Raw genomic sequence first — 25,683 nt, forward strand, 5'->3', positions numbered from 1 at the left:
AAAAAAAATCATTTACAAATTATTTTCTCAGATGGTGTAAACTGTAAACTAAAAAATATACAGTATACAATATTTGTTTATCTTTTAACAGTAAGGTCAATAATGCTGAATATTCCCCACCCCACTCATTCCCACATGGTACCTACCTGGGCAGCTGCAGACAGTTGACGGAGTCTGGTCTCAGTAGAGGCCCGTTGTTTTGCATTTCAAACACACTGCAGTTTCTGGCCATATATTGCCAGTCCAGCCAGGGCTGTTGTGCAGAGGTGCCATTCTCTGTGAGTTCAAGCCTTCGTCTTTGGATCAGAAGTGACTCAGGCAAGAGCCCACCAAACTGTACTATAACGTAGAATATCTGGAGGAGAGGACGGTATACTGTATGTTAGCTTTGCAATACAAGTACACCTATACAATGCACTACAATCCATAATAGGCATGTGATGATATATCACGTTTTAAAAGGTAGGTCTTGTGCAGTCTTACAAATGGTAACAATTACATTTTTCTCATACGTCATAAATTGGGTTTCTATAAGGGTGATCCAAAGTTATAATTAAGGGTTTTAATTGAAAACAGACAGCCCTCACACAACGAATAAACGGCCATCTACACAAACATAGACACACGAGTAGTTTCCTACAACACATACACCATGCGCGTGTCTGTGTGGGTATGTGTGTTGAGTGTTATCTGCCCCACTACAGTGTGGGCTGGGACACTGGGTTACACAGCAGGGAGCGCATTAAGCCACCACCACTGCGCGCACCCCCACCACCCCGACACACACACACAGCCAGGACATCAGAAAGTGTCTTTTATCTGGGGACTTGAGTTGAGCTACCACGTCCGAATAGCTCCCAAAATCCTGCCCACACTCACATACACACTTCAGAGAGAAGAGGGACGAGTCTTTTGACAGGCCCAGTGTCGACAACGCCCAAATCCAGCAATATCTCTCACTCTCTCTGCCCTCCTGTCTGTCTCACTGCAGTGCTTAGAAAGAGGATGAAACTGCTGTTCACTGCACATACAGGTGCAAGCGCATAGATGCTGTACAGCGTTTCAAATGTAAACTACACAACAAAAGAATTTAGTTGACTGTGCAACCAAAACTAACGAACAATGAATGAGCAGGTAGTGGCTGATACACCATTTAGAAGACACAATGATCGAGAATAACCCACATTTTTGCTAATGTGACTGGGTCAAAACATGTGATCCAAAATTGTCCCTAAACCTAAATCACGATTTCACATGGATATATTAAGTATTAATTGTAGATATTGACTGCAACTTCTCGCCCACTAAATCATTACCACCTCAAACATACTTTAACATGATTGCATATGCTGTTGCATTAATATATTATAAAGTGACCAAATAAAGGCAAGAACTTTACAAGTTTACAGCATTCATCCTCAATTGACTATTGAGCAGTGGCGGCTGGCCAATAGAGGGCCTGGCCCCACCCACCTTGAGCCATAAAAAAATAAAAATAATAATTATTATATTTATAAATTATACAAATAGTCAATATTTGTGTTTTCGAGTGTTTTCGTGCGCGAGCGCTTCTCTTCTAAGAAGACGCGACCCGGTAAAATCAACGGGGACACATCCAATATGTGTACGCAGTTAAGTGAACTTAAAGAACAGTTATTATATTTGTCACCTACAATGCCCATCTATCAATCTGTCTGTCACTAGTGTTAGAAAATATGTGTGTTTGTGCTCGGTTGCGTGTGTGTAGATGTGTTACCTGGTATTGTCCATTAACCAAATCCACGGTAATTGTGACTCCTTCGTCCAGTTCCTGTGTAGTCATAATCTTAGAAAGCCATGTGGTGCCCATGTCCTGATCATTGATGTAACTTAGTGGATGGGCATTAAGGTTGAGGCGTAAGACTCTGTCTCTCGTGGTGTCCTCAACACCATTAGGAATGCAGTATCTGTTAACGGTGAAAGTATCTCAACTGTATATTAGTGTTCCAAAGGGGAGTATCTTTGTTTAACAGTAACACTGAAGAAAGACATTGATTAATAACAAAAAGGCAAACTCATTAACATACAAAAACATTTACATTACAGAAATATTTAAACATATAGTTCACTTTTATGTACACATTAGAAGATACTGTACCTTTCAACTAAAGGGTGTACTTTGGGGTGACTGGGTGGACAGCGACACTCTGACTGGGCATGGAGATCAGGCAGAACCCCTGAGTACACCTCCACTATTTCCCTGTTAAAACAAGAACCAGCAGATTATATCTAACTATAATACAACACTGAAGCAACATACAATCATATGAATAGTAAACTGGGACAAGGAAGGCATCAGGCGCCAAAAAACTTGTAAAATAAAAACATTTGAAGCATCAAAAGAAAAAAAGATACGGATTCCCAAAATATTGGGTATGGATTCTTAATACAATTTGAACTGTGCAGTGGTCATGAGGATGAACAACAACACAGTGACCAAACATGGCTTTGTTATAACTTACATTTTGAGATACAATCTCAAGACCCGTTGAGGGGCCTTTGACTAAACATTTAGTGCAAACTGGAAAATCAAAGGAACAATTTGAAAACTCAATCTTTCATTTTGTACTAACCCAATCTTGATGAGAGGAACTTGTAAGCGCCAAGTCCTCACTGTGTGCAGTACATCACCGGTAAGCATAACACTAATTGCCTTGTATTGAATTCTCAGGAAAATCCTCTGGAAGCAGTATGGATCTTAAGATGCAACGATTAGCCTTCCCCTTCCTTCCTCTTACCATCTTTCCCTTTATCGCTCCATACAGCTCTTCTTTCCGTGCTGCTTTAATCTATACAGTACATCCATCTATTTCTTCTCATTTCTATCCCTTCTGCCCTTTATTTAATCTATCCATAGCTACCAATTTCACTCCTTTTCCTTTGTCAATCATGGTTCCCTTCTTTCTCTTCAAACCTTTTCTTTCACTATAGCATTATTTGGCCCTTCTTTGATCCATTCCCCTTTCTCTCCCGATAGCTGCTCATTACTTGTCTCGCCGACTTACTCTATCCAACTCACCTGTTGGTCAGAGTGGCAGGATAAAATCTAAAGTCCTGCATCCGTCCAATGAACTGATTAGACCCTGTAGAGATGAAGAGAGAGGAGAAAAGAACATAAAGAGGGTGTTAATGGGTTTGTACTGAAGGCAGTGAGTGAGAGGATTTCACAGTGTTTAGTAGATTATCTTATCAGTTTCTTGATAGCAGCTAAGTGAGGCTGCCCACAGCTGCTTATAATGGCCAAGTTCATGATACATAGACAAACAGGACCGGCCACAGTCTACATTTGCTTCCACTAGAGAGCAGAAGGGCTTACAAGGACAAATTCATTAGCCTGGTTTGAGGCCGGGGCCAAAACAGGTCTATCTAGGGATAGCCAAGTTAGATAGAAAGATAAAGAAAGATAAAAGTGTGTTTCCTCGCTCCTTTCCTTAACTGTTTCCTTTCTGGACATGGTCCTTTGTCCAAAACCTGTGTCCGTTCTTGACATTTTATAATTATTATAATTTGATATGATGTTTCTTAAACACTGGACAAGTTGGTACATTCAGGAGGATTTATCTGCAAATAACTAATATTGGCATTATTGATTAATCTGCCAAATGCACTATTGATTCACTGATATATCATTTGGTCACGTGAGTATGCCCATTGCAAGTTTCCAGAGCCCAAAATGATGTCTTCAAAGTATACTTCCATATTTGAGAGACTGGAAAACGCAAATCTATTTAAATTGTTGCAGGTGTCTACTAAATCAATTAATCACTTTTTTCATCTATAATAAATAAAAAGTACACATATTTTAGCAGGAAAAGAGAAGGCGAGAACCCTAGACAAGCTGTGATGTTGAGAGAAAGGATCTGCAAAAAGGTAAAATGCAAATATGTTGGACATATATGAAGTATGCCAAGATATCAAAGTCTCAAGCAAACATGAACATATCGGTACAATGTCCAAACGCTAAGGGGTTACTGGACTGCACACGAGAAACACCATCAAACGTCTCAATGAACACAGGCAAGGCCCCAACTCATCTCCACACACAATCATACATACGTGACAATGTTGGACAGAACATAAGATGTGGATTCTGGCTCAAAGAGAGCCGGAGTCTTTTAGTGTCCAACAAACTTCTATCTAGTTTGACAACAACTCTTAGAAGACGGATAACGTCTCTTAAGCATCGACAGAACCCCTGCCATGTCTAGCTTTTGTCTGTAAAGGTGTGTGTGTGTGTGTGTGTGTGTGTGTGTGTGTGTGTGTGTGTGTGTGTTAGAGGCTTTACTGTGTTTTCCAAAAAAGCATCCTCACTTTAGAGAAAGGGAGTGGATGAGTGTGTTTGCATGAGTGTGTGTATTTGCATTTGAGAGAGGCTTTGCCATGTTTGGCCCAACTACAGTGTGAGCTTGTATGTGTGTGTGTGTGTGTGTGAAACAGAGAGAGTGTTATGGGATGTAAGTGTGTTCGAACAGTGTGTGGTTGTGCAGCCTTAGGCTTTGGCTCAGGATTTCTTTAGCGTGTGGAAATGGGATTATGCCTTCCTCTGAAAAGCACTCTCCCTATTGTTACTGGGATGATTCAAGGTATAAGCCTTAATTCTCTCTTCTCTGTGCAGGTCTCAGTCTTCTCTCTCTCTATGTTTCAGTTTCTGTCATCCGTCGCTCTCATTTTCCTCCTCTGTTTTTGTGGCGTTAGAACTCAGGCCACTAGGAGTTTTGTGAGCCTTTTGTCTTGATTTTTTTTCCTCTGTCCTTCACTAGAGTGCTGTCCATCGTGATTTGAGCAACAGCTAATTACAGAATGGAAAACATAGAATGGCTATTGCTAAAAAAGAATGCAGACCACAAATAGTGTCAAAAACTCTCCGATCAGGTCTCTTAGAAGCTCCTAATGATCTGTTATTACTACCATTGTTAAAACCGATCATCTAATCTGTTGTCATTTAAAGCTCTGCTCTTGACAACTTCTCACTATACTTATCAGACACACGGTTTTCAGTAAGCAGGGTCCCCTCAAATCGCAGACATCGTTGTTAATCATTACATCTGATCAGCATTCGCATAATCAATCCACTGATCAGAATTCCAGACACAGGCCCCAGGTTCAACAACCACACAAACTCTCTCTCTTTACCCCTCAAGCCAATCACTTGCATTGATCACAACCACTGATGTGATCTTCAGCTGATCAGATGCTACCTGCCGTGAACTAGGGATCAATGCCTGATAAACGAGAAGAAAAACACTCGTTTATCACTCTGGAGATGAACGGATATAATTTTTCTCTCAATTTCTCCCCTATTGACTGTGAGACGGCTCCCAGGCACCACTAATCAATCACAGATGTGTAGTTGAAGGGGATATAGGCTGTAAGGAAGATAAAAGGTGGAGTAGTCATTGACACCATATTTAGATATACAGACAAGATAAACTTTCTCCACATAGAGGAAAAAAAGAAACTGAGGTCCCTCTGGAAGAGGAGGGTTGTATGACAACAAATGTCCTCCTTTACTGTTAGAGTCTTCTGCTGCAGAGATATTTGCAATTTTAAAAGAATATTTCACTAAATTATTTGAGCTGTTTATAAATCTGATTTGATCAGGAGATATTTTAATGCAGTGCCATGTAATCTAGCAATTAGATCTATTCCATTTCTCAAACAATGCAACTTGTCACATGAGGAAAAAAACAAAAAAAACAGTCATCTTTACCGTTGGAGCTGAGTCCCACCCACATTGCACCATCCTCGCTGATATCAGAGAGCCTGGCGGTCAGAGGTTGTGTGTCGAATGGTGTCCCATCCTCCTCAAATCCATCCAGGAATAGACTCACACATCTGTTGTGGACCTGAAAGTCAGAGTGAGACCTAAATTTGTGCTGACCAGGTTCGCTGAGTGTATTTTCAGCTCAATGACGGGAACAGTCTACATTTTCTATGGGAGCAAATTGAAAAGTGTCGTTGTATTGTAAACGCTACACTGATGTGACCAATCTAACTTAAAAACAAACAACAATAAACAATACATCACATTTCTTATCTTTTCAGAGTAGCACAAACATTTGATGAGGATGGCCCAAGCAGTCACATTTCTTTTTTTTAATGAAAATAAATGTATTTTGTCTAATAGCATCTATGTAAACTGTATGGTTTACACGTACAGAGATGATCAATAAATAAATCAGCATTTACACAAGTCATCATTGGATACCATTAAGAGTCCCACAGTGGAGCCTACGTACATGTAAGGGAGCGGCCTGAGGGGCAGATGCAGCAGTAGAGGCCGAGCAGCAGGTTTCTGCTCACAAAGTCTCAGAGAGAGTGGCAGCTGCTCCAAGTGTGCATCTATCTTCAAAAGTGTATGCACGCTCCATCGGTGTGTTTTTGCATATCTATGCATGTGTTTGAGTGTGACCATGTGTGTGTGAATTATACATACGGCTAATCTTCCAGCTCATTTCCCCAGTAGCAGAAAGAGCCTCGGGCTAAACTGCCTCAGCCGCAAATTAGCTTTCTGTTTGACCAAAAATCTTCTCTCCACTCCTTCCCTCTCTCCTTTCCCGATCGGCTGCATGAATATTAAAAACTGCACGGCAGACAACATTGTCAAAGCAGGAGCAGCTCCCTTTCACATCAAACCCAGGCAAAAAGAAAGATACTTCCATAAGAGGGGCTCTCCCTCCTAAAAAAAACTTTCATGTGCCCCGTCCTACCCTCTCCCTTCACCCGATCTCTAAATCCTGCGTTTGGGAAACACACTGTGGGAGCACTGATAAACGTGACTCTCCCTGTCTTACTAGAGTCCCCCTCTCCTTCTTCCTTCTCGCCTCTCTTCTGCTCTGGTCCGCCTTGCTTTGTCCTTTCTCCTGCTCACGAGGTCATTTGATTCCTCCACTTTTTTTTTCTGTTTTTGAGTTCCCTCACCTCGTTTTCATTTGCTCCCTATCTCTCCCTATTTTTCATAACCATCTTTACTTTCTTTTCCCTCTGAGTCGACGACTTCCCCAGCTCATCTCCCTAGCTGTCTCTTTCCCTCATGTTTATCTTGCCCTGTCGCTCTCACTTGTTGTCAGCTCTTTAGGGAAGTTGAAAAGGTGTGAGGAGGGAAATAAGTCCAAGTCAAAAAAATGCCTTTAGGGGATGAAGGCAGGCCCAGACAAGTGTCTGCCTCTCAGAGGATAGTTAAGACGCCCAGACAGACACTTTCATGATGGCTGATTGAAGACTAGCAAGCGCATGAGAGCAGAAGAGAGAGCGCAGGAGAGAATCTGAGTGAAAAAAAAAGGAAAGGGAAAAAAAAGAGACAGGAGAGAAAAAGAAAAGTCAGAGAGCGGGTGTAAGAGAGGGAGCTAGAAGAAGGGCCCTCTTTAGAATCTCTAAGCCGGAGCTGTGTGGCTCTTGGGGAGATGTGAGGCAGTTGTCAGGCCTGATGTAAATGAACCCTGAAGCGCTTCATCCTCCTTAGCTGCCACGCGCCCTTTTGAAACACAGCCAACTCCCCTTTGTTAGCTTTCACAAACACTTTCCCTCTGTTTTTACCTTTCCCCGTCTATCTATTTTTTACCTCCTGCTTTCCTTTACCTCTTTTTCTCTTTTAGCCAGTTTAACTTCAGAGTTCTTTGAGAACGGAAGGAAAAAAAAGGGAAAAGGAGTTAAAGAAATCCTTTCGTGATGATAACTAGTCTCCTTTGGACTGTGTCCATGAAGTCCAGAGGAAAGAAAACTACTACTTTAAACTATACATATCCTCCTCCTCCCTTCATACAGAGGATATGCATTTTGTGAACTAAATCACTTTACAGTACCATCACCTTCAGATGCACTTTCAAATATAAAATAAGCAACAATAGAGCCCACAAGTAGTGATAACTAACAAGTTAATTATGTGTTCACGATTAATGAATAATACATTTGTATGATATATTTTCAATACTATTGAGTGTCCCGGTGTTGTACATCACATGTTTTTATTATACAATCATGCAGTGCTCTTAAAAACATACCTATGGGCTCAGACGCACATCAACCAAGAGCGAGCTTACCCAGCATGCCGTTCGGCAGTGTAACAGTTATTCGTGATCCCCTCTCAATACAGAATCTCAAGACCTCTCACATGACACTGCACTTCCCTGGGTCCTCAGCAATAAAAACACCAATTGTGAAGTCGATAGATGAATGATTGTCAAGATAATTGATGGACAGACAGACATATATAGATACAGACAGAGACATCTTCCATTTTAGTGAAATTCCCAGTAATAATAATCTCTCATTGTGCGAGGTGCACCCACAACAATTGTGATCACTATAATAACAAATAACTGTGATGCAACTTTTTCCATTATTATGCAAACCCAAGCTACAGGGCATACGCTTGATACAAACCTGTTCATTATTGCTCTGATATTATTAGTTTCTGTCGTTTTGCTCTTCTTTCCTGCAAATTCAAACACTGTCGCATTAAGATTGAAGCTGAAAATGGAAGAAGAGATGGGTTCAGCAGGGTTCAATCCTGGGCCAGTCGGTCTGGATATTGAATACAACCCCTGCAACACCTGTAGTCCTGCCACTATTCATGTCACCATTAGTACCTGGCCTGCATGCTTTTTGCTCCTGCTCCTATGACCTACCATTTTTTGACCAAACTGATAGCTGTATATTTGTTCATTACCTATAGAAGTACTAAACGTGTTTTTTTACGGCTATTAAATTAAACTTAGTTTTATATGCTATAATTCTTCTCTGAGTAAGTTTCTTTCTTATTCTTTTCTTATTAAACAATTTCCTTCCAAAGGTTTCTGTGCTCTTAGGGAGTTTCAAGTATCATTTCCCTGTGCACCACCCACCCCACTGGCAATGTTACCACCTAAGCCTCTCTAAAAGCCCAGGGAAACCCTGAGTGGAAAGCTTTTAGTGATCTGTAGACTGGCATTTTGACTAAAGCTCTTCTCGATTTTCACACTCCTGCCAAACCATGGCTCAGTACACAGTGTGGACAGCAGTGTTTCTTCTAAGCTCACTTTGTAGCTGAGGGCCCCAAACGTAAGAGGTGGCACAGAAAATATGAAGAGAATTAGACCAAGCAACAGTATAATGTAAAACCTTTAGTTTTGTTGCCACTGCAGAACCAACATTAACAGTTGCCTGTATCTTGAAGATAAAAAAATGTATTGCTCTGTAAAAGTACTGTTTTTGAAATCTTGTACAAAGGCTAACATTTTAAAACTGACCAATTTGTGACTGATGGAATGATTAAAAAAACCTTTTCTCTTCTGCAATGGTAACATGAAGGACAGTGTTTACATAGGTATATATATATATATATATATATATATATATATATATATATATATATATGGAAGCAAGTGTAACGCTTTCTTATACCAATAAACTCATGCTTGGTTGCAACAGAGTAAGTTGCTATTCCCTTTCAAATTAATATTACTAGACGGCTGTCATACTGGACTGGACTAAAGCTTTTCAATTGATCATGGTCCAAGACAACTCACCTGACTAATCTCATTCTTTACACAAACATCTCACAGAAAGTGTCATACTTTAAAACAACATTTAGTGTCTATGTGTTGAAGGGCTGTCGTAGCTGCCAGTGAGAGTTTGAGGTCAGAGTTATTCTTAAGGTCCTTCTCATCTACTAACACTGTAAAACCAATTCTAGATACATATTTGACTGCCGTTTGTTTAGTCTATGAAATGCTAAATAAGCACAAGGCTTTATGCAGGAGCTTAATGGTGTCAGTGTGTGAATGTAAAACACCAGTTTACACACACTGTGCAGTCTTTGTTTCACCTTTATCACAGAGCATATTATTTCCCATGACATGTTATCAAAGGCAGACACACAAAGAAAACAAACACCAAAAAATAGGGACTCACAGATCTGACTTTAAGCGATACCTGGGCATTACCGAGTATTTTTTAAATAATAAGCTGTGGGTCTCACTGTGTGGAAGTGACTGGGAATCATTCTTTTATGTCTAAGGAAACATCGGGCTTGATTTAAACATTGCTTTCCTAACTTTGTAAAACTAAATGCAACAAATAAAAACAAAGATATAAACGTACTGAGTTGTTATTCATAATTAGAATTTTTTTAAACATACACAAGAAACTTTATAAAAATTTAAAAAATCTACAAAACTGACAGGAATTACAATTATTGTGTGAAGCCAGTGAATAATTACAATTCCAGAACAGATCAGTTCAATGCAGCTATTTGAGTTGATATTAGCCTGATATCCACTCTCTGTATCGGTGCACCCCGACTGAGAATAAGAAGAAGAACGGACCAAACCTTCCCAACCACCCCAAAGTGAACAACTGCAGTGAGTACTGTCAAGCACAGCTTTAGAAGGTGTAGCAAGTGGAATACATACGTGGACATGTATTTAAATTTGTGCAAGAGCACCCTCACATTTCAAAAGAAACATAATGTGAAGCTATGGCTTTACAGGTTGTAAAGCTTTCTATCTTTGTTCCAACACCCTCTTCTCTAAAATCGTAGATTGTAAATCCCTGTTTTCTACTTCCTTTCTTTAAATATTCCATCGCTCCTTTCCATCCCTACATCGCCAACCTCCTCTCTTGAACTCTGCTCAACCATCTTTTGTTTTCTTTTCCCAGACATTCCCCTTTCGTGTTGCTACTCTCATGCTTGTCTGCTCTCCCTCACCTATCTCTTCCTCTCCTTTTAACCTCCTCTAATCCCTGACTCCTCACGTCTGCCCCCACGCATCCCGCCTCACCAAACTCCCTCCACGCAGCTGCTCTCCTCCGGATATGTTGCCCTGTGACTGACATGCCACTCAACGCACCTCATTCCACAGCCAGTGAAGCTGCTGGGGGGAGTCAGAAAAATAGTGAGGAAAGATGGAAAAAAAGAGAAAGTAAGAGAGACATGATGGAGGGAAGTTGGAGAGAAGAGTTTGGTGAACGAGAGAACGATAATAGGTGCATAATGCATGGGAAAGAGAGCGACTTAGAAAGAGATATTTTGGAGAGCAGGATAGAGAAGACTCAAAATACGTCAAATTAAAAAAAGGAAGAATTAAATATATTGGTGAAGAGGAAAGAAACAGTTCCCTCAACAAAAGGCCCAAAGAAAAGAAGACAGGGCTGTGAACCAAGTGAAGTGGAGATTACTCGAGTTTAGAACTACGCTCTTTACTGTAAGTAAGTGCAATAGAACCATTACAAGTATAAAGACAAAAATGTATTAATGCACCTGTCTAATGTTAACAGTAGAAAAGCAGTATTAATCCGTAGCAGTCTCTCATCTACTGCTGCTGTTGTCGTTGTTTTACACAAGCAAATTGATATTTTGAGTTGCCTTTTAGTGAAGGCTCTGAAGTTCCCTCGAGAAAGCACTGTTAAGTTGTTCATGTCCGGGGATTTTATTGTTTTATTTATTTATTATTGTTTATTTCTATTGATTTAATTGAATTTATTGATGAAAAGAGTGGGCCGGTGATATGCTGTTGCTGACAAATTTGGAGTAATAAAAGGTCATTTGTTAATTTATCACAAGTCATACTGCAACATAATCGCAGATTTTCCTCATCTCATACTGTGCAGGCCTAATAGGGACTATAGTTGGGACACGGAGATGAAGAGCAGCTGAGCCAGGACACTAAAAGTGAAGACCAGAGGCAAAGGAGAAGGACACATTGGTGCATTTATGTAATTACATTACCATTGGTGCAATTCAAATCACTGATTCTGCAACAAATGTGGGCAAAACAGGCCATCACGTCATTCTGCAGATGCAAAAGCCCCAAAGCTCACTTCATCAATACCTGATAATCAGCTGCCCAACTGAACAAGACACATTTTGTTCACGTGTGTTTGTATAACATGTTCATGAAGCTTTAACTAACAGAAGGATACAGGCCCACTTTTCAAAAATCATCTTCAGGTTAAGATGATCTGACTTACAATCCGACTAAGATGATCTTAGCTTTAAGAAGATTTTCGGAAACAGCTTGCTAGATATTCCCAGATATTTATGTCCTCTAAATGCGACCCAAAGTGAGTGAAATCAAAAAGTGCAATGTGACTTTATGCATCCCGAGGCATATTGTCACCTTTCCCTCTCTCTTTCTATCACTCTCTCTCTACTGTTATCTCTCTCCTTGTTATTCTTCCACCAAGCCTCCCCCTCTTTACTCCTCTCTCCCCTCTATATACTTGCCCTTACCCACTATGAACTGTTAGCAGCTCTGATGTACAGCCAATATTCTCTCTATCATATTAGCACGGCTGCAGTGTAAAGAAAGAGATAGGAAGAGGAGGGAAAGGAGAGAGCGAGAGAGAGAGAGAGAGAATGGAGAGGAGACACATTTGTTCTACTCATCTCAGCTCTAAAAGATACAATTACCTCTCACAGCATATTATCCATGTTTTATACCAGCCCAGGGCCCCATGCCTTTGCCTTGCCGCGCTCACCCCATGTAGGGCCCATATTTTAACACTAGCTATGACAGTTTATTTAAGAAAAGAAAATTGTCCCCAGGGAGATGGAGAGGGAGAGAGAGGGAGTGTGTGTAAGGAGAATAAGAGGGAAGGACAAAGAGGGTGGAAGGGGGGAGAGAATGAGAGATAGATGAGGCAGAGAGAGAGAAAGAGAAAGACAAAATCATCTTCAAGAAAAAAAAAAAGGACAAAAGATAAAGACAGAAAAATACAGTGAGGGGACATTTATAAGGTGACACATCAACCTTTTAATAAAGACCATAAGTCTCTAGGACTTTTTCTTTGTGAGCAGAAAGCAAAGAGGAGTCCCATTTAATGAAACGGAGACATCCATGAGAGCATACAATATCACACTGAAAGAAGAGAGAAGTGAGACTTAGTAACACGGCTCAGGTGCACCAGGTCCTGACAAAGTATCAGGTTTCAGGTTGAGTTTGAGTCTTGTTGTTGCTTGACGTTTCTGGCTCTGGTTAGGCTCAGGTTGTCTCCCTTACTAAGCAATACAAATCAGATCTACCAATCCAACATTTTCTCTACCACTTCTTCTTCCGACACCCTAACTTTGGGTATCTGCCAACACACACACACACACACACACACACACACACACACACACACACACACACACACACACACACACACACACACACACACACACACACACACACACACACACACACACACACACGCACACACGTTATTCTCACTGTGTAGAATGAAAAGACATGACATGATTTAATTAATGTAATTGTAGGCGGAAACACAATGTGTATTTAATGCTGATCAGACACAAAATGGCCTGATAACGAATCTATTTAAAAACGTCAGTATCAGTGTACATTAGAGTATAGACTATCAATGCATCCTCATCTCTTTTCCAACATATATGTAATAAATTGTCAGATAAATATCCAGTGCAAAAAAATAATAAAAACAATGTAAAAGTATCACTGCGTATGTCAGGTTGGTCATAACGACACAGGTTTGGACAAGTTCCAGTCTCAAATTCAGGTCAGTGCAGAACTCTACTTCCAGAAGTGAAAAGTTTGATTGTCAATGTTTTTATAATTATTCTGCTCTTAATAGGGTTACTAGATTATATAATCCAACTACTAATTTAGTGTGTATATTTCTAGCAAGGGTAGGTTAACATAACATGTGCTCTTAAGTGGACCCTTTTATACAAAGCACCTTGCAGCCTCCTTGCCAAATACATTTTTAGCACTCATATCTCACAGCTCCAGTGGGAATGAAACCCCTAACCCTGGCCATGTTAGTGCCTTGCTCTCACTATTAAGCTGGACCAGACAACACTGATGTAAAATGAATTAATGAATTCATTTGAGGACAACCCCCCCCCCCAAAAAAAAAACCACACATACCTTTCTCTCCCACTCGCCCACTATGTAATTGATGCCAGTCTCGTGCCCTTTCGCCTCCTGTGCCAGCGGGCAGAGGGCTACCATAGAGGCGTCCGTTTCACCCCTACATAACAACCTTGCCTCACCTTCACACACAGATGCACATAACCATAAATACACACTCATACATTTACTGTATTTAGTGCACACGTATGCATGCAAACACACAAATAGAGCCTACATAAACAGCTTGGCTCAGACTCTCTTTGTCGTGTGTCTGTCTGTGTCTGTCTGTGTCTGTCTGTGTGAGACAGAGAGAATATCATGAGACTACACAAATAGAAACACTTTATATTTAACTCTATTTCCCCTGTGGCAAATCATGTCGTCAGTTATTTGCATAATGTCTTGATGTGCCTTTATTTAAATTCCTTCTCTTCCTGTCAAATTCCAATGTTACTTTATTCTTTTACAGCAATAGATACACATACCTTACAGTTGCTTAACATTAATTGAGCAGCATGTCACAGCAGCAGTACTCTGCAATATTGTAGAGTATTGTAATTAGAGGATAGCGTTAGGTAAAGCGTGTATGTAGAAGCACTACAACAACAACAACAACAAGTTAATCAGGTTAAAATATCTATATATGTCTGGAGAAAAGAGAAACTTATTGCTGAGAGGGCCTATATCTATGGGACTAGAGGTGTAACTGGAGATACTTGTAACTTGTGTTCCGAGACTGCTAAAACTAGGTCAGGATCAAGGTAGATGAGCTGGGTCAGATAACACTTTTTGACCAATACACAACAACAGCAAACACAGAATCAGAGGTGGGGAGAAGTGATGAAGAGGAGGGCAGAGGGAGGAAGAGAACAGGAATGACAGAGGCTGCAGGAGAGACAGACCGAGAACAGAGAAGAAGACAGACGAAGGATGGAGTGGGCTAATGAGGAATGTGCCCATGCATCTAGAAAGAAAGAAAGAAAAAGATGGAAAGACTGTGGTGGTATCAGATCAATCGGTGCAAAACAGTTGCCGTCTGCCAAGACCAGACCAGTCCCTATACAGACAAACACAGAGGCCAGAGTCTTCCAGTGTAATTGTGTAAATGAACCACTCATACGTATTATGGCATTCAGGAGAAGTTTTAGCAGCCAAACTGTCAGATGAGCTGTCAGGGTCTAGAGAACACATTATAGATTAGATACAAACAACTCTCTCAAATAAATATATAGATGGATGTGTGTGTGTCTTTGTAAACTTGACTTGACCTTAACTCATTATGATACCCTTTTACCCTCTTTTTCCTCTTTCTTAAGAAGTCTGTTCCACTTTCTTTTTCTGTTTTTTGCAACAGGTGAGAAAAAAAGACGCAACCAGCCATTTTCCTATGTATGCATGTGTGGTGCTGTGTGTATGTGGAGGCAGTACGTACACTCCTAGTGTGTTGGTTTATTCAATGGTAAGAGAAAGAAAAAGAGTGCATGTGTGCGCGCGTGTGTGTGCCTACGCACAAGTGTTAAACATTCATGCTGCCCTGTTGGGTCGTGATGGGACCGGTGTGACTGGTTGTCCCTGCCACTGCCTCATCCGATAATGCTGATTTGCTCAGGCACTAACAGACGGACCCCTCTGGGGGTCCTCCAGGCACTCAGTCAATCACTGGTACTCCAAAAGATAGTACTCCAAAGCTATTTAAATCGCAAACTCCCTTCATTCTCTTCTTCCCATCTTTTGCCATCTCTTTTTGCCACTTTATTCTCTTCAACTCTGCGGTTCTCTATACACTGAAACCGTCTACTAGATTTCCTTCCATCCCCCCTGACTTTTTTTTGTTGTTGAATATTTTTAGTTTCTTTCCCATTCACTATAATAATACAATAGCACAAAGTATAACAACATTCAAATGAGAGGTGCGCAAAAAGAAAATATCTGGAAGTTTTTGTATTTATCATTTAGAGCCAACACAGAAGGTTGTGTACAAGATTCTAAGTAAACCTGATTTTGCATTGGATTGCTCACATAATGGTTAATCTGTTTAATGACAATAACAAATGGCTCTAGTTTCATGGCGGTAAATTGGCAATAACAGCCGATAACTTCTTCGTCTTAACGTAGCCTCCCATTTGCTGCCGTGGTGTGGTGCTCCCGATGTGGGTGTTATGTTTATATCTCGTCTACTTTGTGCCTCAATGTGAAGGGGCTCTGGATGGACAAACGGACTGCGTGCAGCTCATTAGTTTCCCTACCCAATCACTCCACAGTGTCAATGCCCAATTGTGTCCTCATGCAATCACAGTGCTGTCAGGCACTAGAGATAAAAAAAATAAATAAAAGAAAACACCCACAGAGAAAACAAGTCGTGTCAATTATACACAGATCATCAGCCACTTTAACACCAGTTGTTTCCACCCCTCCCTCATTCCCAGGAGTAGTTGAGGTAATTTTCTACATTCAAGAAGAGCTACCCATTTGTAATAAATTCTGCAGAAATGTACCGGGAAGTGAGTCTCACATTAAACTGACTTTGTAACTATCGCTTAACAACACTGAGCCACCTCCCTCACTTTCCCCATCTCTCCTCCTCTCCCAATCCCTCCCTCCCCCAGGCTACCTTTTCCTCCACTATTCTCGACATCGTTACCATAATCAGATAAGACAACTACCTAGGGAGCACCGGCATCCCTACAGCACCTTGCTCCAGGCACCGTGCGTGTACATGTGTGCGTCAGTGTGTGTGAATTGCTCCTGGCACTTGGAAATCCGTATTCCTTTTGACTGTCTTTTTTGGTGTTTTGATCTTTTCAAACCGACAGATGACTGGTTGGTGTGTGTGTGTGTGTGTGTGTGTGTGTGTGTGTGTGTGTGTGTGTGAGGGAGCGAGCGAGCGAGCGTGTGTGTATATGTGTGTCTGTGTGTGTATTTTGTGTGTGCAAGAAAGGTTTCTAAATTGCCCTGCTCCTTCATAGGGTAATATCTGTATTGTGGCTGACATGTCTGCTACAAATTACTGCTGAACTGTGAGAATGTGTGTGTGTGTGTGTGTGTGTGTGTGCGTGTGTTTGAGTGAGTGATAAGTAGATAAGTGTGTGTGAATGCACAGGAATGGGAGTATGCGAATGGTGTTTGAGTGTCAAGGATGATTATGTTATTCTTCTGAATAGTCAAAACAGATCACATCATCCTACCATTAAACAAAAGGCCGTCTGATTCACAAGAAGGCGCACACACACAAAGTTTCAAAACACCTCCAAGCCACACCAACACAACACACTTTTAGCTAAATATCTGTAAGGCTTACACTTTTCTATGCCTTCGTGGACATGTACAAGACACATAGATAGTGTACATAGACATATATAAAAGCCTGATCCCTGCAGGGCATGAAGACATACTGTACAGACACATACTGCACAGACACACACACAGACTTGCTAGCAATTGAGCCATAAGCAACACTACATTTAGCCAACAACACAATGGACAGCCAAATTACTGGACCGGGCATCAACACCAGTCAGCCAGCCAGTAAACTAAGCTGTCAAGTTAGATCTGGCTGGGGACAATAACTTAAAAGTACTGGTTAACATGTATAACTTCCCCAGTCCTGGCTTCTCCCTCTGGCCTTTAATAATGCTTTAAATATAACTGCAGTTGCTATATAGTAGGCATACTATATATCATTCCTTTATCTACCTACATTTGGCACCTCCAGTCTCTCTTTTCAAAGTAATTACTGGAAACTTAATTTGAATGATTTATAATCATAGAAAATGGAAGAATAGGAAATTGACTTGAAGGTACTAAGATTATTAAGAGGGTCATCTATTTGCAACAGATTACTTGTCATTAGTCGGCAACTTGTTATAATGTTTTCCTTAAATTGATTTACTTTGGGCCAAAACAATATATAGATAAAAACAGTATATAGATAAAAAGTAGTAAACCAACAACTTTCTTAACAGACGCTTATCATGGAAAGGCTGGTCTTGGTGGCCATGTTTTCTCGACAAGTAGCCTAGTGTTACTCAGAAATGCTGAAAGAGAAAGATTGTCCAGTAGAGTAATCTGTAAAATGATACTCTTCCACAGACCAGAAACACACAGAGAGAGAGAGAGAGAGAGAGAGAGAGAGAGAGAGAGAGAGACTAACAGCTTTTTCAGAACCATCAGAGCTTATGAAAGACTTTTTTGCCCATGACAGCGTTGAATTTGTAACTTCTAATACCTCCTAAAATGTCTAGTTGATGTACCACTTGGGTCAATTGGTTCTTGAGAAATAAAGGACAGAAAACACCAAATAGATAAAATAAATGTATACATTGTTTGTATATCACATACAGGACACAACGAGAAGGCTCATTGAGTGTTACGGTGCTCGCCAGCGTGTGAAAGGCAACCCCTGTTTCACTCACGTTTTAGAACGAGCGTTGTGCAATACAATTAAACAACCTACATACATTTCTGTGTTTTACACAGTAAATCATACAAATAACTATAGACCTTAAGAGATTAAAGAGAATTAAATAAGTAAAAGCCAAAGAAATACTCTGTTGCATGTGGGAGGAATTATGTCTGTGTATGTGTGTCTGATGTAATGTGCGGCCCCTGGCCCCAACAGCTGTGCCAAAGCAGATGTTTGCCAGTGTAATTACCACAACCTCGTAGAGAGGAAGAGAAAAAGGTGGACAGAGAATAAAAGAGGAACTTAGATGGAGAAGACGATAATAAAGAGACCATTTCCTTATGACAGTTAAACGCAAACCTGATGGCACTTCTTAAGTAGATTGATTGAGCTTCATGAAAAAAAAGAAAGAAATTTACACTTTTATTTATCCCCGTGGGGAAATTCTCCTCTGCATTTGACCCATCCTTAGTTATTAAGGAGCAGTGGGCTGCAGTGAAGCGCCCGGGGAGCAACTGTGGTTTCAGTGTCTTGCTCAAGGACACTTCGACATGCAACTATGGGGAGAGCGGGGATCGAACCGGGTACCTTGTTGTTACGGAAGCTACAGCAAACCCCTGTATAAAATCACGTAAACATGCGTGCTACATGTGCCTCTCATATTGACCGACTATGACATGTTGACAGGGCAGCTGTCTCTCGTGCCACCATCAGAATCCCTAAACACTCAGAGAATTGTTACCTGCAAAACAAGGTGTGTCCACTTCTCCAGTGTAAGCCTCCCCTCAGTTCTGAAGCTGACGGTCAGAGGAGACTGACTGCTGGACTGACCATACCGCAGTGTGACCATCTGCTCAGACACTGTCACAGAAAAAATCAACCGCTGGCCTGAGCTCTTCTCCAGCAGCATCCTGAGGGAAACACATATCGAAACACAATTATTTCAGCAGCAGATATACAGTCAAGACAGTCCATCTGAATATCTTGCAGTGGAACTTGTTATGACTCGACTCAGAAGTAAGGAAAAAGGACGAGTGGACTCAAGTGCCACTACGCACACTCCTACACACAGTCTCTCATTCTGACATTTACACATAGAATATCAATATTTTACATGACTGCTAGGTTGGAGCTGCTACACTGGGTGCAGACACACACACCCTCCTCGTGTCATATTAACCACCATCACTGACATTTTATGGGAAATCATGACTTTTATGAACCCAGAGCCACATACCCTATAAATCACAGATGATGTATGCATGAGAAAGAGACCATATGTATGTATGCATGTGAGCGTGTGTGTGCTTGTGGGAAGAGACAAAGAGATAGATAGATAGATAGATAGATAGATAGATAGATAGATAGATAGATAGATAGATAGATAGATAGATAGATAGATAGATAGATAGATAGATAGAGATAATAAATGCAGGTTGGTTACTTAAAAAAACTAAAGGGCTGATTTACTGGACTGAAAATGCTTATTTTGTCAAAGGATGCTTTAACTTTTGATATATATGAAACAATCCTGATTCGACTAAACAGTGTTGATTATTATTTGATTTAATTTAAAATGCCCAAGTTAAAACATTTAAAAAGTAATTGTTTTGTCCAAAACCCAGAATGATATTCAGTTAGAAAAAAACGCAAATACACTTTTGGCAGCCTGCTTTCTTAATCAATAGTAAACATTGTTGGTGTTGCATACTTTTCTGTTGGCTTATCTGTTTTAACAAAAATGTATTCTATACGTTGCTAGGGAAAGGTACGTTGATGGTTAGGGACAAACAAGTTGTCAAAAAACTTCAAGCAAGGAAAAGTTCAGTGTGTGTGACCAAAATAAATATCCATTCAAAATTAGAATCTTCAAACAATACAGACATAAGTTCATAACCAGTTTCTGGAAGTGAAGCCACGGTAGAGTAAAAACTATGATTTGTAAGAACAGGTGGCTGGCTCTGTTCATTGTTCAGATAATGGGAGGGATGTGATATCACAAAGAGAGGGAGACACAAAGAGAGAGGGGTGAGGAGAGATGGACAGAGGTGAGGATAGAGACCTCCTTTCATCTGGCTTCTTTGATGGCAGCCATGATCGTCTCTACAACAAAAGACTGATGGCCAACGACAGTAACAGAAAGACAGCGAGGGAGAGTGAGAGGGGGGAGCTTTTACTTCCATTCAGATGCATTCAGCCTTACAGGTGTCATGTTCGTAAAACCAAGACAACAAGACTTGTCTGTCATCTAAATCCCCGGACAGACAACTTCACAAACAAAATCACAGCATGAAATTTAAAGGACTGATTTGATCTCTGGCTGATTCTCCGTCTCAGAGTTAAATTCAACTGACAGCAACATTTAAACTGAATATCCGATGAGTTACTCAATGCACATAAAACCTGGTGTTGCTCTGGATCTTTCTTCAGACCTGTCCCGCTGGAAAGTTATCATTCATGTTTATCTTGACAGCACATTGTGGAATATGTGAATGTAGACAGACTTTATCTTGTGAAACTTCAACAAAGCCATAACAGATGTGTGTTTAATCCACATTGATGATCATTTTTTTCTCACCGAGCATTGCCTTTCTTTGTTTGTCCAAATCGAGCCTACGATTTCTTATCATATTAAAAGACCATGTAGTAAAAATGAAATATGACTAAACTATCTTTTAATATGATCAGATATTGTTGGCTGAAGGATGGAGCTGAAGTTTTAAAATAAAAGAAGACTGGGGGTGCAGAGGTAGAAAGAAGAAGAGTTTACCAGACCTCCGTTTGAGGCTCGCTGCTACTAACATCACACACCCCGAATCTCCGACCCAAATGTCAGCAATCAAGTTGCATTGTGGGTAGTTTAGGCCCAAAAAAGAACAATGCATGGACTAAAAAAAGATAGCATCTCTGGTTCTGCTAAATATATTTTGAGCCTTGTTTTCTTTAAAGAGTCAAAATATATTATATATATTATATATATTATACAAATATAATTGCGTTAAATGATTCCATTGTCGTTTTAAGACCCTTTTTTCCGCTAATAGGATTACATAATAGCATAATATACCAGTATATTCTATCAAGAACTTTTCATTTTTAAGAATATTTAAACATTGGAATTAGAAGGTGAAGTAAATATTAAAATATTTAATATAAATAAAACATTAATGAAATAAAACCAAACAACCAAAACTATAAATTAAAAAGGACTTCAGGCCCTGTTCACAGAAATGTGCTATTTCTGCGCAATGGCCAATGTTTATTTTGGCATTATGTTTGCAAAAATGCTGGTGACATTCTTATGTAAACACATCGGCAATATTGAGGTTAGCAAAAATGACAGCGACATTTGACTAACAAATAGAAAAACAAGACATCATGCATGTTTAACTTATTTGTACTTTCATGACAAAGCATCCCATGTTGTTCGAGCAATCTACTTTCAGTGTTGCTGTAGGGGGAGATGGGGTTGCTAAGAAAAGCCAACTGATCCCTTTATATGTGTGCTTGAGCTTTGTGTGTGTGTGTGTGTGTGTGTGTGTGTGTGTGTTTGTGCAAACTGATCTGAGTGAGTGTAACTCTGTCCCTGCCCGCAACATACCAGCACACTCTCATCCCCTCTCACACACAACATGTCTAAGTAGGACATGACAGCCAGTTGTTAGCCAGCATTTCCTGATAGTGATACTGACCTGACTAGGCCTGATTGCTCCTTGTTATTAGATCAATATCGCAGGGCTTTCACTTCAATGTATGACAATCATATCAAATATGATATCACAACAGACATTTGACTATACATCACAGCAGCAGTGTGTTTCCAGCAGGGAGCTGGATCAGTAGCAAAGGATGATGTTGGATTACTCTGATAAGGTAAATCAGTAATTGTGACTCATTATTATTGCACACACACACACACACACACACACGCTATTGTTTCCCATTTCTTTTTCTCCAACTAGGTTCCAAATATTTGAAAATAAAGTAGATCCTCATAATGCCAATAACAAATTGAATGACTTTATTTCTATCACTGCAATTTTTCATTTTATTTTTATTTCTCAAAAAAGCTGAATTGTGTGGTTTTTAGCTAAGCAATGTGAGCTGCCAGTTTTACCTCTTCCTGTACCTTCTCTAACCAATAAAGTATCAACAAAGCTTGCTCGATGTAACACTATGTTGTTATTGCTCTTTATAGCTGTGCCAAATGAAACTGTATGGTCTAATGTGTCTTTGGGGATCATCTATTTCACTTAGATTAGCATCTATCCATAAAGTATACACTTATACATGGATAATAACACATTTTTTAAGCATTTCTAGCTGTGTAGTTTTTAGAGCTGCACCAAATAGTTCAAAGCTGTTCTCATAACGTTGATAATCAAATTTGAAATCAACATTCGAATGCTGCACATCTTTTCTTTGCACTTGAATTTTTGGTAATTCTGCAAAATTGCAGATTAAGATTTATTAACTCTTTGAATTCGCTAAATCACTAAATTTAAATTGAGGATTTGTTTTAAGGTGATGACATAAAATATGCTGATAAATAGTCAAAGCTTTATTTAAAAAACGTCCATAGAATGTAAAAAAGGAGATTTGGCACAGCCCTAGTTTATGATTATTCATATGCTGTGATAAGTAAGTCAGGATACATGGAGAACATTTACTCTCATCTAAGTTGGACTTTTCAACTAATCAAAGTTACTGCACAAACTGTCATCCACACACAGGGAACACTAGCCAACTGGCCACTATTACATATTGCCTTTGCTTCTTTGCATGGAGTTAACTTGACTGCTGAGGCTAGCTGAGATCCATCCATCCATCCATCCATTATCAATGTATATTGTTTAAAGCACAGTATACTGTGCTGTAAGATGACATGTAACAGAAATAATATTCCATTTCATAGGAATTACAAAAATTCAACTCACATTTCTCCAGGGGAGCTTGGTTTGATCCACAATGCCAGAGTGAGGGAACCCAATGCTCCTAGTGTCTGTGAGGGGGGAGAGACCAGACATCCATCCTGGATGTGCCGAAAGAGCACACTACTGGATCCACCAGAAACCCCCTCTGAACTGGTAGTGGTTCTGCTCTCCGTCTGGGTCCCAGGACGAGTGTCATTACTGTCTTCATTTATACAGGTACCCCTGAAGGAATAAAGTGTAAATGTGTTAATATTTTCACTCCAAATTACCTCTTTTCTGTTTGCATAAATGGAAAGGTCAGAGGTCATTTAAAATACCTTCATAGCCTTACCAAGAATTCAATCTACCTACCTGTGTGCAGGCAGTAGCAGTGGGGCATATGGAGGTGTGGAGTATCTATAGGGACACTCGTGGACACAGAAGGCCTGATAACATGTTGTCAGCTCAGTCTGAGAGGACGGCGACTGACAGTAGCTGCTCCGCTCTGGGACCCCACAGGTGGATCGAGAAGGGGAGGTGGACACAGGTTTAAAGGCAGCAATGTTCTCCATTCTGGGGAAATGTCCCTAAGAAAGATAGTTAAACAATTAGCATAATCACATTTAATCTGGGTCTCTTGACACTTTCACATATTTGTGGAGGCAGTAACCAGAGAATTAAAATGCCACAAATGGAGAATTAAAAGTGTTATAAAATAAAACAACCTATGGGTTGTAGACCAGGGTCATGATATAGCATAATCCATTGTGCAAGCAAATCTCTTATCATCACATGTACTGTATGTATAAAGTACATTTAATATATATTAGGACAGGTGTTTTTAAAAGTAAATATCAATAAATGAATGGTGAATTGTATTTAGCTGCTTCGGACTCAGGTCCTGGTATTGTGCATGCTGGCTCAGTGTCACACTGTCATAACTTACTGGGACATACTTGAATAGAACACAGCTAGCGTTAATGTAATTGGTAACACCGGGGCTTCTCTAATAGTAGGAGGGGTCAAAATGTCTGCTTTGACAAAGGCCTATTTTATAGTCATTATATAATTAATATACAATACATTGTCTGTTATTCTCCAGTTTGTGGTTCACAAATTACAATTAGCTCTTGAAAGTCACTCTTACCTGTGATGAAGCAGGTGTTGGACACAGGCTGAAGAGGAGGAGAGTGAACCAGATGAAGAGATGATACCACTTCATCCTTTTCATCATGTTTTCCCCTCTTCCAGTAATGATTTTCAGGTATAATGGCCAGGGAGAAACAGGCCACATCTTCCTTTCTCTCATCTTTTTCTCCCTTTGCTTGCTTTCACCGTCTGTTTCTACAGCTGACAGAATCCCAGAAATCCCACACACATCTGTCGTGCTCATGTCTTTTCTTTTCGCGCATTTCCCCCCACTCTTTAGGTATATTTTAATGTCCTTGTTGCATTTGATCCTTAAGTCGCACGGCTCCTCCTCTCTCCTTCCTCTCTCCATCCTCTTGCTGACTCCTCTTCCCCATTTGTGTCTCTGCGTTTCTGCCCTCTCTGCCTTTGCTCCTCCCTCGTTGCCGCTGTGTTCCAACCATCTCTGGCCTTTGACCCTACAAGATTCGAGAATCGGGTTCTCCGAGGGGTCCAGCGTGGTTTTGGGTTCTAAAATCTTAAACAGGGGTTCTGCAACATTCCCGGGTGATGAAGGATGTTCAAGAACCTGGATTTCTTTCGGAAGCCTTCCAGCAGCACTTGAATAAGTGATGACTGTCATGGTTTCGTGGTTCCAGGGTTCCAGGGACATTTTTTTTTACAGGCCAGGACCCCTAGGGTGAGGCTACGAAGCTTAGCTCTCTGTTACACCGTCTCAGTCCCTCGCACACACACCCACACACAAACCACAACCAAAGCCTTCACATGATAGGTAGGATTTCACAATCTAGAGAGGGAATAGAGAGAAGGAGAGAAGGAAAGAGAGACGTGGTCAGACCAAAATCCAACATGAGACAAATCTGAGGAGAGTGAAATGCCATGCAGGCTATTCCCTAGCCAAAGCCTGCACTATCATGTACAGCTTGATGGAGGCACAGCTCAACTGATACTGCTACATTGCTTTCCCCTTTTCTTCATTTTCTATTGAATTAAACATGACCTTTTCCTGCTGGCATCTGGCCTCCAGGTCCTTATCCAACTGAACGACTTTTCACATAAGTTTGTTGGAAATTGAGGCTTAGGCCAAAGCTCTCTTCATTACAATACTTATCAGCTTCAATTTCGCATTTTGACACACAAAAAGAGGCCAGCAGTGCAGTCATCTCGAGTGTTGCATTATTGGACCCTCTCGCCTGCAATGGCCGTTTGATAATAGGCACGCTCACAGTGTATCTAATAACGGGTGCTATAAGCTGAGCAAATGTGTAAATCTATACAGATATTGTGGAATGCTAAAACTATCTAGTGACTCCTCGTGGTTACCTGT

The 25,683-nt window shown here is 40.4% G+C and overlaps 1 protein-coding gene across 1 annotated transcript in view; it reads right to left on the reverse strand.

Moving 5' to 3' along the window:
• Positions 1-24,978, reverse strand: part of ush2a (Usher syndrome 2A (autosomal recessive, mild)) — a 191,946-nt gene extending 166,968 nt beyond the window's left edge. The window contains 10 exon segments of the mRNA XM_034527265.1: positions 147-355; positions 1,757-1,946; positions 2,138-2,239; positions 3,059-3,122; positions 5,750-5,885; positions 19,037-19,205; positions 23,232-23,450; positions 23,580-23,794; positions 24,355-24,551; positions 24,582-24,978. Of these exon segments, the coding sequence (XP_034383156.1) occupies positions 147-355; positions 1,757-1,946; positions 2,138-2,239; positions 3,059-3,122; positions 5,750-5,885; positions 19,037-19,205; positions 23,232-23,450; positions 23,580-23,794; positions 24,355-24,551; positions 24,582-24,978 (1,898 nt within the window).
• Positions 24,979-25,683: the final 705 nt, after the last annotated feature.

The sequence above is a fragment of the Cyclopterus lumpus genome, chromosome 3, assembly GCF_009769545.1.
Source record: "Cyclopterus lumpus isolate fCycLum1 chromosome 3, fCycLum1.pri, whole genome shotgun sequence".
NCBI classification, from domain to species: Eukaryota; Metazoa; Chordata; class Actinopteri; order Perciformes; family Cyclopteridae; genus Cyclopterus; species Cyclopterus lumpus.